We start from the raw sequence: 17,269 nt of genomic DNA on the forward strand, positions 1-17,269 counted from the left end.
CGGCTAGTAAAGCGACCAAAACGCTGGCTTGCATCCATAGATGCTTCTCAAGCAAATCCCGGGACCTCATTCTCCCCCTGTACTCCGCCTTAGTGAGGCCGCAGCTGGAGTACTGTGTCCAGTTTTGGGCTCCACAATTCAAAAAGGATGTGGAGAAGCTTGAGAGAGTCCAGAGAAGAGCCACGCGCATGATCAGAGGTCAGGGAAGCAGACCCTACGATGACAGGCTGAGAGCCCTGGGGCTCTTTAGCCTGAAAAAGCGCAGGCTCAGGGGTGATCTGATGGCCACCTACAAGTTTATCAGGGGTGACCACCAGCATCTGGGGGAACATTTGTTCACCAGAGCGCCCCAAGGGATGACGAGGTTGAATGGTCACAAACTACTTCAAGATCGTTTCAGGCTGGACATAAGGAAGAACTTCTTTACTGTCCGAGCCCCCAAGGTCTGGAACAGCCTGCCACCGGAGGTGGTTCAAGCGCCTTCATTGAACACCTTCAAGATGAAACTGGATGCTTATCTTGCTTGCATCCTATGACCCCAGCTGACTTCCTGCCCTTTGGGTGGGGGACTGGACTCGATGATCTTCCGAGGTCCCTTTCAGCCCTGATGTCTATGAAATCTATGAAACTAACCCAGTGTAACTCAGGTGTCCAGCTCATGCAATACATGGTGAGTAAATGGTGTTAGTACTTTGCAAATAACCCATAAATTGGAAAAATGTCCAAAATCATACAGTAAATATTTCAAAAGAAAAAAAAATACATAGAAGGACATCTGGCTCAATTATCTAATGTTTCACTATGCAGTTAAGATGCTAAATTCTTAGTGGATATGATTCACTATAAATAATTTTATCAGCTTCAGCCAAGAATGCTTTTAAACTATATAATGGTAGTATTGGGAAGATATCAGTGTAATCCAAGGAAGGCTACCTTGTGCCCAAAAGCTGTTTAAGTTCTCTCCCAGTTGGTCTATAAAAGAGATCACCCCTTACATATCCTTAAATTACTGTATTTTATTGCATATAACATGCCCCGGAATCTAATACACACCTTGTTTTTGAAAGGCAAAATGAAGAAAAAGATCTTGCAATAACTGAGTAGCATCAACTGGGGAGCTGACCCTGCTCATCTGGACTTGTGGGTGTGTCCAGATGAGCACAGCTGTGTGGTATGTGGCACTGCAATCATGTTTGCAGTGCCCCATGCCGCACAATCCAGTGTTTTCTGCTCTCCAAAAGCAGGCTGCTCAAGCCTATGCTACTCCATTTTTTTCTGTGGGGTTTTTGACCAGGGGTCAACAAAAAAAACCCTGGGGAAAAAAACCCACAAAGCAGCACACACTTGGGCAGCATGCACTACTGAAAAGCAGAGCTGGGCTGCCCAGAGCTGCACTGTGGCTGCTGGCCAGGCTCTGCCCAGCAGGATTGCCATGGCTGCAGCCTCGGGAGGCCCCCAGGACCCCAGGTAAGGCTCCTGGGGCCAGCACAGTGCTGACCCCAGCCTCTTCTCCTGCCCCTGGGGTAACTTGCCATGCACCAAATTGTGTGTGGCATAGGTGTCCCCAGGGAACCAAATGTCCACACAAGTAGACACATGCACTTGCAGCAGCACAAATTTGTGCCAGAGATTTGTGCCTTAGCACACATGCCTGAACATGCACTTTGGTGTGGGGCAAACTGTGCCACTTGGGGCAAACTGACCTTGCCCAATTCCTCCTGAATTTTCAGCCAGGGTGACCTAGGGACTGGGGCCAGCCCCTTGTGCCAGCTGGACTGCTGAAGCAGCCCTAACGTAGAGTGGCCCCTGCACCCTTAACCCACTACAGAAGTCTGGTAGTGGGTGCTGTTCCCTGGCTGTGACCTGCTGCCACCTGTGACACTATGTGGTCCTATGGCTGCATGCCTGCCAGACCTGGATGGGGACCACATGGCTGCCTGGGCTGTGGCATGGGAACTGCAGCAGAGCCTCCTGCACTTCTGGGCCAGCTATCAGTGGGCCATGTCTGCACAGTTGGCCTTCATGCAGAACTGCTGTCACGTCTTCTGGTGCCCCTGCCCTGCCATCTGAGCAGCTATCACCCAGAAGATGTGCTTGTTGTGGTGGCCCACTTTTAACTGTCAAAGTGTGTCCTACTGGCCCAAAATGGCCAGGTCAGCCACCATGTCTGCCCTCCAGCTGGGTCTCTGGTGCTGGCCCTGTGCACGGTCCTCTGTCTGGGTCTTGCCACTTGCTTCACCAGCAGAAATTCTGGTGTTCCCTGTTTAAAAATTGCAAATTTTCTGATAAAAACCCCAAATTCTTTCATTACAATACCCAAAATCCATGTTCTTCCATGATTAAAACAAAAAACCCACTATATATAAATAAAGAGATCAGTTGGGCAATGTTTTATTGATATATTTACAATTTTAAAGCAATATGGAAGCCTACCAGTGCCTCTATCATCATAATAAATTAATTCTAAATATCTATACACTTTGGTGTTTGCTTTTGGGTTTTTTTATCATAGAAAAATAAGAGCTGCCCTTGCCCCCTTCACTCACCAAGATGTGGGGTGCTGATATTCTAGTGCCCTAATATTCCAGTGCCCTGCCCCTGCTCCTCACTCTCAACACACAGCCCCGCACCAGTGACCCTCACTCTTGACCCACAGCCCCTGCCTGCCCCCCGCTAGCTCCCTCCCAGCAGCAACTCCATCCCAGCACCTGGGGCGCAGGGACTGGGCTGGGTAAGCCACTTACCTTCCATGCCAGACTCCCCCTACACAGTCTGCTGTAGGAGGGCAGGGGGGCTCTAAGCCTGGCTCTGGAGCCCTCTCCTACCCACATTGCTCCCCCACCCCTGACCCCCATATCTCCCTCTATCTCACAAATACCCTTGTTGCCACCTGCACCCCTCCCACCACCCCATCACACCCCACAAGTGGTTCCTGGGACCAGGAGCCCTCCCCCAGGCTGGGGCCACATGTCCCAGAACTGGTGTGGGCATGGGGCAGGACTGCAGTGTGGCAGCTGCCCCTGCAGTTGTGGCCCCTGCCAGTAGGTCCCATCCCATCCCATCCCACTTGGCCAGCTGGACATGCAGGGTGTGAGAATTATGGGGTGGATGTGGGGTTTTGGGGGGAGGGGGCATGGGGGGATGGTTGTGGGATCTACAGGGGGATAGGGAGGGTTTGTGGGCAAGTGTAGGGTTTATGGGGGTGAGGCTTGTGCAGGGGTTGGAGGGGTGTGGGGTTTGAGGCTGGATATGTGAATGGGAGGTTTGTGGAGGTGGTTGGGGGTGTAGGGTTTGTGGGTGGATTGTGGGGAGACTATGAGTGTGAGGGGGACTGTCTATGGGTGGGGGACACTGCTTAAGAGGTGTAGGTACCCCACCTGCCCTCCACATGGCACACAGCCCCCCACCCCCTGCCAGCAGAGCAGCCATTGGGTGCTCAGGGCCAGCTGCTGGCAGAGCTCCCTCATGGCATAGCACAGCCCCAGCTGCCCAAGACCCAGCACCACCTGTGCCACGCTGTGGGCCCAGCCTGACTTGGCGTGCAGCTTCGGGCAAACCTGGGCCGCTCCTGCTGTCACCTCGGGTCCTGGCACTGTAAGCAGGGGCTGCACACTCGGCTGGGCCAGGTCCTGCCTCCAAGTGCTCCATATGCCATTGGGCAGAGCTGGCTCAATGGAGGCAGGACCCGGCCCAGCCAAATGTGTGACAGCTGGTACCAGGGGTCCCGAGTGACAGCAAAAGCAGTTCAGTCCTGCCCAAAGGCACATGCCCCAGGGCTGAGCCAGGCTTGGCCTGCAACATGTGGCATAGGTGGTGCTGGGTCTTAGATGGCTAGGGCCGTGCCAAACCATGTGGGGGCTTTGCTAACAGAGGGCCCTGAGTGCCCAACGGCCACTGCTGCTGCTGTGGAGGAGCTGTGCTGGGGGCAGGCATTCCTCCTGGGCAGTCTTCTCCCACCCCCACACAGTCCCTCCATACATAAACCCCCTTCCCCCCGCCGTTCCTATTTACTGGGGATGGCACCTGGGTCTGGGTCACTGCTGCAGCCTTGCCCCACTCCTATTTGCTCCAGTATGCTAAAGCAGCATGCTGAGACAGCAATGGAAGCTGGCAGGCACTGAGATGCTCTGCCTGGGTGCCAGAGCATCTCCTTGGAGAACCCAGCCTCCGGTTGCTTCAGGGCACGCTTCAGGAGCATGCCCTGTGCTGCTTTTTCTTCAGCAGTTTTTTTATTTTTATACCAGGATTTCTGGTATCAAATTTAGAGTCCACGGTGCAAATATGCAGAGCGGGGAACATTTTTTCATTCTTACCATGCCTCTTGCAGAGTCTCAAACTGAGATGCCGCAACAGTCATGTGCATGCTCGTCTGGATGTGCCGTATGAGCCAATGATAATTTTACTTTCATTTTTGCCCATAACTTGCAGAAACTGTCTTGGCCTCATACTGGTATTCATTTTCTCCTGGAAGAGTCACTGCTTTCAGTGACTCTCCCAGCCACTCCAGAAGAAAAAACAGCCAGTCCAGGAGCAAAATAATCTGGGAACAACCAGGATTTAATCACTCTCCTGGGAGGCGAAGCTCTTCTGGGAGAGCAAATGATTTCACAGTGTTGCCTATACAGACATTAAACTGCTGAGGCCCTGAAGAGTGGAAAGCTTTCAATGCTGATATTGTGCAGCCAGGAGGGGCCCATGTGCACACATCTCAACGGTGCTCTGTAGGCTCCCTTAATCTGCTTGGTGGCAAATGGCAGCAGAGCATAGGGCAGCCCTGATTGGCTGACTCTGTCTGCCTATGGTCAGCCTGTTTCCCTTCAGCATAATGTGAGGATTGTGAAGAGGTTGTGTTCTGTGGCCTGCTGGAGCAGCAGAGTCCAGTGAGCAATACACTGTCTTCCTGGCTCTTCTGAGAGAAGCTCTGGGTAAATTTTTCTGGGAGAAACCTGGGAGAATTCTGCCAGATTATTTGAATGCGTGTACAGAGCCTGCATTTCTCACATATAATGTGCACTGCAATTTCCAGTTGCTAATTTTGAGGGTAAAGTGCATTTTTTTATGTGAGAAAATATAGAATATACTTACATGGTGATATAAGTGGTCATAACGAATCGCTTAATTTTGTAAAGGACTTAAAGCTGTGTTTAAGTCCAACTCTATTCAGCAGAAACACACAAACACATACCTACTTTTAAGCAGATAGATAGATAGTCATATATATCTATATATAGATATAGATATACCACAATACCTGTACCACCTGTCTCATGGTTGCGGTGGCTCACTTGACAGTCCAAAACACATCACTGCAATTACACTGTACACATTTCCGTTACAATAGCTGCACCACACACCCATCCTACCTTTAAGCATAGTCTTCAGTTCCAGGACATAAGTTAATTGTGTGCTTAAAGGTAAGCATGTGCGAAAAGGAAGGCAGTGGGGCAGCAAAAACATTTCACACCATGAAAATCAGGACTTTAGACTAGCATCTAGTTCTTCAGGCTGTTTTAGTTCAGGCAAATATAGCGGTGGTACATTTGAGCAACAGCAGGAAGGACATACTTATTATGTGAGCTATTTTTGCCAGTGAGTCTTCAAAATGGACTGGAAATTATTGAGACTCTGTCTGGAGTCAGAATGGAACCTACACGCAGGCAGAATGGACACAGAATGGAAACTATGCCCAGAGGAGCACTTCCATGTACTTCAAAATACTGCAACCTTTCCCACTAGCCATACTGTATCCATATTATGAGAAACATTTTTAAATGACCCTTATTTGTGGACAGGTGCAACTTCTGATTGTCGCTATGCTTTTTTGGACCTGGCAAACAAGCAAATCAGATGCTTCTGATTTGGACACAAGTGAGGCATTTTAGGGTATTGAACCACCTATATTTGGAGCTGTTTCAAAATGGCAGCAGCTATTATGATCTCATTGTTTTATGTGGACAAACTGGGAACAATACACATGTAGCAAAACTGCTCCAACTTAAACCCTGGATAAAGCAATGTTAAAGTTGAAGCAGCTTTGCTACATTTGTCTTGTTCCTGGCTTGTTCTCACATAACAATTTTAACATAACAGCTGCTGACCTTTTGAAACATTCCCATTTTGGAATGGCTCCAAATATATCTGTCCATACCCTTGGAGGCATCTCTTTAAGGAGATCAGTGTCATGACAAGAAGTTGTCTGGGGTGGGGGGAGGGGTTGTGAGCAAATCTTATCAAACAAGAAATAATTTTCTTGGTACAAAAAATTTTGCAGAAAGTTTGAAAATAAAACATTTGTCTTCATTCAAAGATTGGTATATAGATTCTTGGCAACAACATACTTTAGCTCTCTGATCTACTGTGAGGCATCCAGTCGCACCACTAGGTAACAGTGATGAGTTTAACTTATGTCTTGAGAAGCACTGAATTGTTACTGGGTTTTGCTACTGTGCTTCCAGCACACCTGGAACTCTCACTAAAATTAGTGGGAAGGCATTACTGGGTTGGACATTTCTACATTATCATTTGAAATCTACCTGTCAATAAAGCAACACTTGCTATGTTTTCATGAAAAGCGTGTCACTACCTTGATGGATATCCCTCTAGATTTTAGAGCACCTGCTTTGTGTCAAGCTGCTAAATTATTTCTAAATAGTCTTCAAAAGTGGTACATTTTCTTAGTAATATATTACTTTATTGACACTCTCATTATTCACTCTGATTACCAAGATATACAAAAAGCAAACACTGTATTGTCAGCTGCTGGATACAGTTGATTGCAAGCTACTGAAAGATGGTTAATAGCATTTCAAGATGACTCAGATACTGTAAACTATCACTTACTCACTTTTGTTATCTGTATCTGTTCTTTATTATGTATGTGCTACTCAGACAAAAACAGGCAAAATGTTTTAAAGATGGACCCAGGGATTAGCTGTACCATGCCCATTAAAGATTTAGCTGTAACTGCCACCCAGGACATATTGTGGCAATTAATGCCAAAGTGTTTAGACATGGTGCATTCATAATGGCAACTCACCTTCTGCATCTTCTGGCCTTGTAAGGTCTATGACTCCTGGGCCGAGTTTTCCATCTTCATTGGGTTTTCCTGTTAATTGTGGGCCTAAATTCTCAAATCGTGTTCTTTCCTGAAAAATAAAATAATTATTATTAATGCTCTGTTTTTTAGTTCTACTTCTCTGCTTGAGGGTATGCATTGATACTTGCCTTTTCCTTTTACTGAGAGAATTAAATGAACAGGTTTAATTAAAAGTGCTATTTAGAATATACCATTTAATTTTCAGTGGCTTTGAGCACCTGCAGCTCCCTTTCTTTTCAGCTGAAATTATGAATGTTTAGCTCTTCTTCAGATCAGGACATAAGATTTAAATGTGTATCTCCATAGTACATAAATGATGTCACTCGCAACCACAGAAAGCTTTTTGGCAGGAAGCAGTGCTGATCCATGCTGCACATTTTGTCTTTCCACTGAACTTTCTGACTTAAACTGGAAAAAACAATTGACATTTGAGACAGACTAAAAATGAGCACTTGAAAGAAGAGTTCCTATTAAAGCATGCTGCTAATTTAACAGAAAAAGCACTTTTTTCCCCAACACCATGAGATCCAAGTTTGCATTCATACCCCTGAGAAAACACAAGTCTCAATTTTATGCAAGAGGCTTTCAAAGACAAGTATTTCAAAGAAGGAATAGTAGATGACAGAATTGATACTATTATTTTGTCTAGGAATTTAAATGGAACTCAGTGGGAATTGGGAAAGAAAAAAAAGGACAGAGCACTTGTTCCTAGAAAAACACAAACCTTTGAAAGCTGTAGACCTGCACAGGTAACCTGGACCTAGGACTGCAAAATGAAAAATAAGAGGCACTTTGTGTGTTAACCCAATTCTTTAGTCAAAGAAGTACAGGACAAGACCCTATAACTGACCGTACAATATTCCTTCACATAACAATGGTAGTCTCTGTAGTACTCTGTATCAGTAGCTAAGTGTTCAATGGTTATCATTAATTTAGTGTTCTCATTTGAAGGAACTCAACATGTTTTCCCTCTTGCCTTGTTGTTACCTCTTCCGACTAAACTTGGCATTATGTTGTACTTGTGAATGAATGAAACCTTGTTGTTCATTACTATGAAACAATATTAAATGTCATGTCAGCTTGAATTTACAGACATGAAATACCAGCTTTCAGCTCCACGAACAGTTTCTCCATGTTATACTTAATGCATTATGCAGAAGTAGAGTGCTGATTGCTGTTCAGTCTATTGTTCAATGACCTAGTTCTATACGGAGTATGTAAGACAGAAGAAGGAAACATTATGAGTTTCTCTCCTGCAAGATGTTTAGAAACTTGGAACTATTCTTAAAAACCAAACATACAATTACTTGATGGCTGTTGTCCCTCATTTGTTCAATCTCAGTTCAACTGTGCCTCCTAATCTGATTATTTTTGGAATTGTGCTGCGTTTCTATAATTAACTCCCATCAGCCAAATTGTGCAGGAAGCTTTCTGATTCCTCAGATCATGGAATATTTTAAATCTCCACAGGAAGAAAACACAGTATAAAATTGACATACTGGGTTACTACAACATGCAGCTAAGGAGTTACAGGTACAAACTGCATTTCTCAAAGCTTGACAAAATCTTTTAATCATCTACCAACTTATTTCTGCAGGCTAATCGTGGAGTGACACTCTTCATGCTGCTGAGTTGTCTTTGCAGCATATTTACTCTATATAATGTTTCAGTTGACGATAACTTTAAAATACAGAGAAACTGAAATGGAAAGTAAGGATTCCAGAAGAGAATTGCCTACATAGGCAAAATAACTAGATAGGCAAAACACTACTTGTAAAAAGCCTCCATAAGAGTGAAAGGTGTTGGTTAATGCCACAATAACCCTGAATCATGAAAATGAGGTCTGTCTTGCTGGTAGACAGGAATAAAAGGCCACCAAGAGTTCTGGATTCCTTTTCAAAAGATTTAGACTTTGGATTCACAATAAAAACAAAGCTGAGTACTAAGGAAATGGCCTTTGGCACATTCCATTTCTCTTTCCAAATTTTTTCATTAAAACTTTTTCCAAAAGACAGTTCCCTGGCACCTGCAATCTTCTTAGAAGAACAGCCCTTATGTGTATTTTAGAAGTAAGAGAAATACCTTTCTACTATAAAAATCAACAGAAGTTACTATGTATCAATATGCACATTTGAAGTATCTTTCTAGTCATTCATTCTCTTTGATTTTGCCAGAAAATATTCTCTGTTAAAAAAAAAAAGTTTCTGAAAGAATATCAATATTTTGACATGGAAAGAGAAAAGGGAAAATTACATGATAAGGTTCAGAAATACTACACTGAGAACACTTACACAATAATAATACCTTATCTTCTAAAACAAGTAACAAGCACTTATGACTGAATAATAATCTCCATCTTTTAATTCCCTGGAATATGTATCATAGCTATTTCAATATTTTTTTTGAAACAGCTTTTAAGTCTTTTTTTCCCCTCCACTGAAAAATATTCTCACATTGATGGTTGTAAAATATAAATATTTACAGAAAGAATTAGTAAAACTTTTATGAAAGGCTCATGGAAAACATAGGAGAAAATGCTTCTATAAGAATAAGATATTTTTCAACTAAAAAAATCCATAAAATTCAAAAAGATTTAACAAATTAGTATGAAATTAATATCAAAGAGGCACTGCCAACTTAGACATCAGATTTACATTTCTGAGGTTTAACCCCGATCAGACTCAGCAAGCTAATGGCAAATAAGCTAACCAAGCTTTTTGCCCTCTCTACACTGTAATTTTAAGATGTGTTAGGTTTAAATATATACCTTTTCCTACTGTAAACAAGCACTGAATGGAAGATCAATTCTATGTGTATATCCTTTGTAGACCAGCGCACACAAAATATGGTTAAAAGTGCCTAGGTGGATGTACACAAGCATGCTCTTAGCATTCATGTGAACATTTTATCAGTACATATATATACATACGTCCAGAAATATAAACAACCACTGCGTGTGTGTTTACATGCGTGTGTGTGTTTATATAAAACGCGCACACACGCGCGCGCACACACATAGGTTTGGTGAGTGTTTATATTTGTGAGCATACATATACATGCGTACAGATAAAACATGCACATTAATGTTAATACATAAAAAATTAACACTGTAGCTAAGAAGCATGACATACATTTATATATTAATGGTTCTTGTATATTATAATAGTTCTTAATGATTACTAATGGTTATATATGGTTCTTTAGCTACACAATGCTAATTTTTTATGTATTAGTTATGTAAGCCTTCCAAAGATGGTGCACGGGTTTTGCATTCTCTTCAAGATGATAATTCTGGAGATCTAAACTAGTGGACAACACAGTGTTTATCATATGTGATGTACTGATATTAAACTGTTCTCTTTCAATTGTACCATTTCAATAAAGGACCTAGGAGTTGATCTTGAAAATCTCTGCTGCTAAGAGTAGCCCTGCAATGGGCCTAAGAATTTTCAAAATTCAGAAATTATTTCAAAGGTGAAAGTTCTTTCAACCCCAGAATCAAGATTTTGATTCTGAGTATGTGAAAAATGCAGTAAAAATAATCACTACTTTAAAATTAGATGAAGAAAAAAAATTATTCTTGTTAACAGCCAGATCTTCATTTTCCATTCAGTGGCATGATTAGGCACTTATTTATGCATTGTCAGTCACAAACATGCAGAAAACATAGACGTATTGAAAAAATTAAAGTCTGCTCTACTGTGTTGTATGATGGTTGGTTCTCTAAGTGCTTTGAAATTATGATGTATGAGGTAGATGTTCCATATTAAATAATGATATTTAAATTATAAAGCCCCCTTTACTGAGAGCTGATAAATGTTAAATGTTATGAGCCACAAGCCTGTGGCATCCATCATATTCACATATTATTGCAGTCAATGATGGAGCAGCCCCAGTGATGACAGATAGACTGTTAGATTATTATCCCTTATTTCCAGACTCACCAAGCAAGCCATTCAACCTTTTAGGAATTATTTTTAACTTTGCATTAAATTAGCAACTTATCCCTCACTTCTGTGGAAGGGATTATCAATTCTTCCCTGATGCAAAGGAAGTAACAGAATGGTTTAGTCAACCATGGAGAGGGAGAAAGGAATAAGTAGGCCTTTCCTCTAAAAACACTGCCAACTTCAAAGGGCTAGAAACAAATATAAAATTGTGATCTTGTGGAAGAACAGCAATGAAACAGTAAGCACGCAATAATGGCTTTTCTCTGCACTTAGATAAAAGCTGAATTTTTGATGTGCACAGTATATTTTCATAAAATTTTATATACTATGTTTTATACACTTATTGGCTATTCCATAATAATGTGTGTGCTAACAGTAACATTGCTCTTAAATTTATGTGTGTTATTTATACATTCCCACGTAACAATGCTTTTTGTTGTAAAAAATATTCTGTTTATTAATGTAACTTTACAACCACTGCATCCAAGATGCGTGGTAAATTAATGACATTTTTATTATTTTATAGTGTCATTAAATTTTTACTGATCACTCCATCAAACAGAAGCAATAAAGGCCATAATGTAAACTGGGACACTTAGATGAGGGGAGCAGGAAGGCATTCCATATAGTCTGAAGTAAACGGCTTGCTATAAATGATATTTATACCATCTTTAAGCATGTGAGAATACTTGGACAAGTTTGGCAAAACTGTTTCAGTAGTACAGTGGATTGTGTACTTAAATAACAGTTTACTTGCCAGCAAGACAAGTTTTTTTTTTCAAAACATATGCGAGAAGATGACTGATTGCATCCATCTCTTGAAAAACAATATATGAAATGTAATAATACACTGGGCACCCCTCCCTTCTGGATTACCAAGACTGATCAGACTATACCCATGCCTCAAATTATTTCAACATGCTAGCTTTTTCCACATCTGAAATATATGCTCAGACTGAAATGGAAAATGGCATACACACTGATCGTTGTGTGAAAGGTTTAATTTTTTATTTTTTTTTTTTGCAAACAAATACATTTTATTTAAGTAGACATGGTTGGTCAATGATGTAATACCCTTTATTTCAATAGCCTAGCTTGGAAGCAGTTACCAACATTTATTTAAAGAGTCAATTTCTAGAGTCTGAATTAATACCGGTCATTCACAGAAGCCACAAAGCATATGCCTAAGGGGCCACTACATACTCTGAGGACAGTATTTTAGTTACAATGACTACAAATAATTATCACATTGTCTTTACATATGAAATACAGATAGCTGATTTATTCCACAGTAAACATTTCAACTAATCCTTTAGTGAATTATTTGCTAACCCTGGTGTATTCTATTTATGTACTTCAGACTGTACACAACAATAACAAAAACCTTTTTTCAAACTATCAGGAGGAAATGTTTTAGCACAACGAAGAGGGATTTATTTGCACAACAATTCTTCCACCTAATGGAAACTGAAATTAAATCCTCGGAGCCACTGCAGCAAAACACTACAGTTTCTTATGAATCTGTCTGATGCTCAGAACAACACAGCAGTTCAAAACTCAGCCTGTTACTATGTCTTTCCTAGAGTCCACTTGATTATGCCCATGAATAAAGAAACATGATTCTGTTTGTTTGTTTGGGGACAGGGGGCTCAGCCTGTACAGGTCAGGCTACAAACACTCCCAAACTTTTCAACAAGTTCCTGATATTGTTTAACAGCCAGATCTGGAAAGTGAAATTACCCTCTGCTTAGAATATTTTGCAATATTCTGGCGCAGCAAGGATAATGACAAATTGACTTTCAGCCTTATCTGTGGTTATTTTAGTTATTATGGGTGAGAGGTTTAAATATTAACTTTATCACAATTTATGTCAGTTTCCAATTGGTCTCTGGGCATGAGACTGCTCCATGTCTCTTGTTGCCAAAGTGGATAAAACACAATAATGACACTATTGTTATGAGAAAAAAAAGAGTAAGTCAAAACCTTGGAACTGCACCCTGATTTCACATACCTGTGTAGTGTTTACCTGGAAACTTTGGACAACATCATAACAGCAGGACATGCTCTAGAAAACCTGACTGAGATATTAGATTTCCAAAGCTGATAAACTGATTGCAGAAAGTCTGGTTAATTCCAAAACACGTTTTCCAATCATGCAACCAGTTACTTTTTAATAAGTTCATCTGCCCTATCAAAAGAAACTGTTATCTTGAAAATGAAGGAGGATAGATGTGTTGTGATACAACATATAAGTACTTTGGTAGTTATTAACTGATCATACCCTAAAATGACAGCACAGTATCTCAAATATGGAAATAGTTCCTATCAAATAAATCTGAAGTTAGGAAAATAAAAATCCCCAAAAGAACAGCATACATACAACTAAAAGAAAACTTGGTGTCATTTGTTATCATTTGAATCTTTTTTCATATTTAGCTCAAATTGTTTCTTAGATCAAGGTTTGCTTTGAGTTCCAGGCTTAAGCAAACACCATGCTAGACTTAAACAAATCCATCAAATTTTTACCAGGTTATAGGTGGAAAGTCTGAAAAAATAATCACAGAATTTCTTATGGTTTACATAGGGAACCATAACTTTGGCCCAGGTTCACAAATCTTTCATCACGCATTTCCCTAAGCTTCAGATTCTGTTACAAAAGCATTGCCTGATTAAACTACAATCTACTGCATCAGTCCAGGCATGGGGCATTTAAAGAGTTTGTGTGCAGGGGTACAGCCACACATACATATGTGCAGGAGAGAAAATGTTATCTCAAAACTGCAACAGTGGCTGGTTTTTACCATTTCGCACATTTGTAAGTTGGATGAATTAATTTCAAATGCCTGTGACTGAAAGATGAATCAGACAGGTTTTTACCTAATTCTATTCTAGTAACTTTAACAGTATGAGGGAATTACCCTAATGGCTACACTGAGTGGCAAATTCTCACTTAAACTTTGGTTTCCTCCATGAAGGTCCCCTGTTATGGGTAAGGAGCTACAACATTACTGTGATGAGGGTAGCATAAGAACCTATAAAGAAAAGAAAGGAATTCCTGCCATAGTCTACAGGCTCCAGTTCCCTTATGGTACCCCATAATGCACTTTGCTTAACTGCACTGGAGCATACAGCCTGCCTTGGCAAAAGGGAGGTCATTAAATCCTCCTTATCAATGGACTGATCTCAGAATATTGCTGAAAAGGAAGAAATGTATTTGAAAAGGGACTTACACTAGCCCTGCTTAGACTGGCTGTATGCTTCAACTGGTTTCCATTGTACTGTGTGTGACAACATGACACATGCTGGAGCATCACAAGTGGAATAGGAGTCCAGGGCTGCTGGCTTGCATGATTTAGAGTGAGTCTCAACATATTTGGTTTTCTTCTTAAAGTCCCAGCTCCTGGAGTCAGATGAACACATGAGAATCTCAGCTTTCATTAAAATAAAAAATGTCCAGCCCTTGGGATTTGGTAAAAATGCTTAGTTATTAAATATGTGATCCCTAAAGGCTCCAAACCAGCAATTAAAAAAAGACCTGTCCAAATTTACTACTTTTAAATAGGATCTCCTTAAGCAACTATCATGATTTTTGTGCATCTGATATCACCACAATGAAATATGAAGCAAATGTTCAGGTGAAAGCCCCTCTTACCCTGATTACTAGGGACATTCAGCACATATTTTTAATGTATTGAACTTGGGTACCTCGAAGGTCATCCTTTAAAATCATCATGGATTTTTTTTTAATTTATTAAAAATAAAAAAGCCAGATACCCACATTTACCACCTCAACAGGATTCTGAGTTAACCTTTCCCCAGTCCCCATAAAACACTGGCAGATCCTTAACTACTGCAGCCCTTGCAAGCACCCTAAGGTAGGATCTACTCTAGTTAGATTACTTTCAACAGGATTACTGCCGTCACTGAACCCCCTTAACCAAATGCTTTATGTCTTTGTTCATATGGTTTTAATATGGTTTTAACCAATTGCAAGGTTATTTATAAGTTTGCAACTCCCCAGTAGTTAGAGTTATGAAGCGTTCAGACTTAAGCATATTCAGTTGTGTGGTAACCCAAATACTGCTTTCATGCGGTTTCCAACTTTTTATTCATGCACAAAGGCATGATGCATGGCAGTATCCAAAAACTTTCTGATTAACTCTTTGCTTCAGCAACAAATTCACAGAGTATTTGACTGTGAAATTATGTATTTTATTGAAATGTGACAGAATTTTTATTTTAAATAAACAATTGTCTGAATTCTGTCTTCTCTTAATGTGCATTCATTAGTCCCTAAAACCAAAGCCCAATCAATTAAATTAACAGCTGGTAAATTTAAAATGAACAAAAAGCCTTACTACTTTATAGTCCATATAATACACTATATAATACACAGTTGGTTAGAAGGACTCTAGTGCTTGAGTCATCACTAGTTTCTAAAAGGGCTCGATAACTATATGACTATTATTAAGACTTATTAATAACACATCCTAGAATAATCAAATCTCTTATTCCAGTATGCAAACTTCACCTGCAGGAGTCAAGCAAAATCCAACTCTCTGCTGCTCCTATCACTTTGAATTCAATATCTGTTAATCATTGATCAAGTGTGCTTTGAGGAGAGACTATTTTTCTTCTGTAGCATTTAGTAGTGTGTCTTCTGTCAGGTATTGCCAATTGACAGCTTGTTCAACACTAAATTCAATAGATAACTGGTAAATAATATTGGTCACACCCTACATAACTTATAACTGTAAAAAGCCTGAGAGCAAGAATTTGGAAAACTAATTTTTATATTTATTATGACCAAATCATTATATTTGATGTACATTCTTCAGGAAATAATTGGTTTATTGAATCATTTTGTACCCTTTGGCCAGGTACAGACATTACATATAAACCAATCTAAGTGATTGGAAATCAGTCTAGACCCATAACTGAACAGAAGTTTGGCACACACAGACAGGTCTAAAAATAGTGAAACCAGGTCTGAGAAAGACCTGGTTCAGGTGCACTCAAATCTAACCGATTTAGGTTAGATCGTTAAATTGAACTTCTGTACTAGATCGCCTATCAATTCAAATTGGATTGTTGTCCTCTGGCATATCAGCCTCCTTTGCCCCCCCCAAGCCCCGTCTCGCAGAGAGGTATGCTAACATTTGGCCCACAATTGAATACTCTGGCTGAGCACCCATTGGGCCCCATCCCCGAGCTCTCCCAAAGCCGAGCCAACACAGACCCTCTCCCAAGTCCCTCCTCCCACCTCCAGCCATCTGTCAGCCTCAGGCAGGCAGAAGGTGGGGAAGGGAATCATCTGCATCCCCTGCATGAGCCTCAGGACCTCGGCACCCATATCCCCAGACTATCCCCCCCATCCCATCACAAAGCACCCTATGATGTACATACACATCTGACACTGAGCATAGGAGAACCTCCTGCACTCACGTACAGTCCCATGGGGCCTGACCCTGACTCCCGCAAACCCAGCCAGGGACCCCCATACACCCAGGCTCAAGCACAACCCCATGGAGTCTAACTCTGGCTCTCGCACACCATATCTCAGAGGCCAGAGACAGGCACCCTGCCACCTGGACCCCTCCCCCAAGCAGGAGCCAGTGCAGGCCTCTCGTGGGTCAGGCTGGCAGGGGACAGAAGATTGGGACAGGGTCTGCATGGAGGCAACCCTGTGACCCCTGCAGGTCGGCCACTGCCCGCAGATACAAGAGCCATGGGCATATGGCATGCTACATGGCTTTTTGGGCCTGCAGCTACAGGGTCCTGGAGCACCGGGGGGGGGGGGGGGGGGTTAAGCATGCACAGCAGGCAATCAAGGGTGACCTGAGTGTTTGGCTGTGCTTGGCAATCTTCAGCAGCCCAGGGAGCCTGCAGGGCATGCTGAAAGGCATGCAGGAACACCCTCAACCTACAAGCCTCAGCCAGCATATTCAGCCTGTCTGCCCCTCTCCCAATGCCAAAGGGCGAATGTGTCTACTGTTCACTACCAATCTAGCCAAGGCTGATTACAGAAAACCACATAACTTAGGTCGATTCAGGTTTTTTGAACGTCTGTACTTAGCTCTAGCATATACATACCCAGAGTACAGATTTCAGACCTTTACACTGCCGGCACAAACTTCTACCACTCCATTTTTAGGAGCAACAACATTAGCTTGCAGCAGCACTAGGTTGTTTTCTAGTAGTCGACTAATCGTTATAGGGAAAG

At 41.8% G+C, this 17,269-nt stretch overlaps 1 protein-coding gene across 10 annotated transcripts in view; it reads right to left on the reverse strand.

The window, feature by feature from the left end:
* SOX6 (SRY-box 6) overlaps positions 1-17,269 on the reverse strand; it is a 324,606-nt gene that overhangs the window by 52,929 nt on the left and 254,408 nt on the right. For all 10 annotated transcript variants that reach the window (XM_025197397.1, XM_014517206.2, XM_025197396.1 and 7 more), the window contains one exon: positions 7,037-7,145. In XM_025197397.1, the coding sequence (XP_025053182.1) occupies positions 7,037-7,145 (109 nt within the window). The remainder of the gene's footprint in view (positions 1-7,036; positions 7,146-17,269) is intronic.

This window comes from Alligator sinensis, unplaced genomic scaffold (genome assembly GCF_000455745.1).
Source record: "Alligator sinensis unplaced genomic scaffold, ASM45574v1 scaffold502_1, whole genome shotgun sequence".
Classification (NCBI taxonomy): Eukaryota; Metazoa; Chordata; order Crocodylia; family Alligatoridae; genus Alligator; species Alligator sinensis.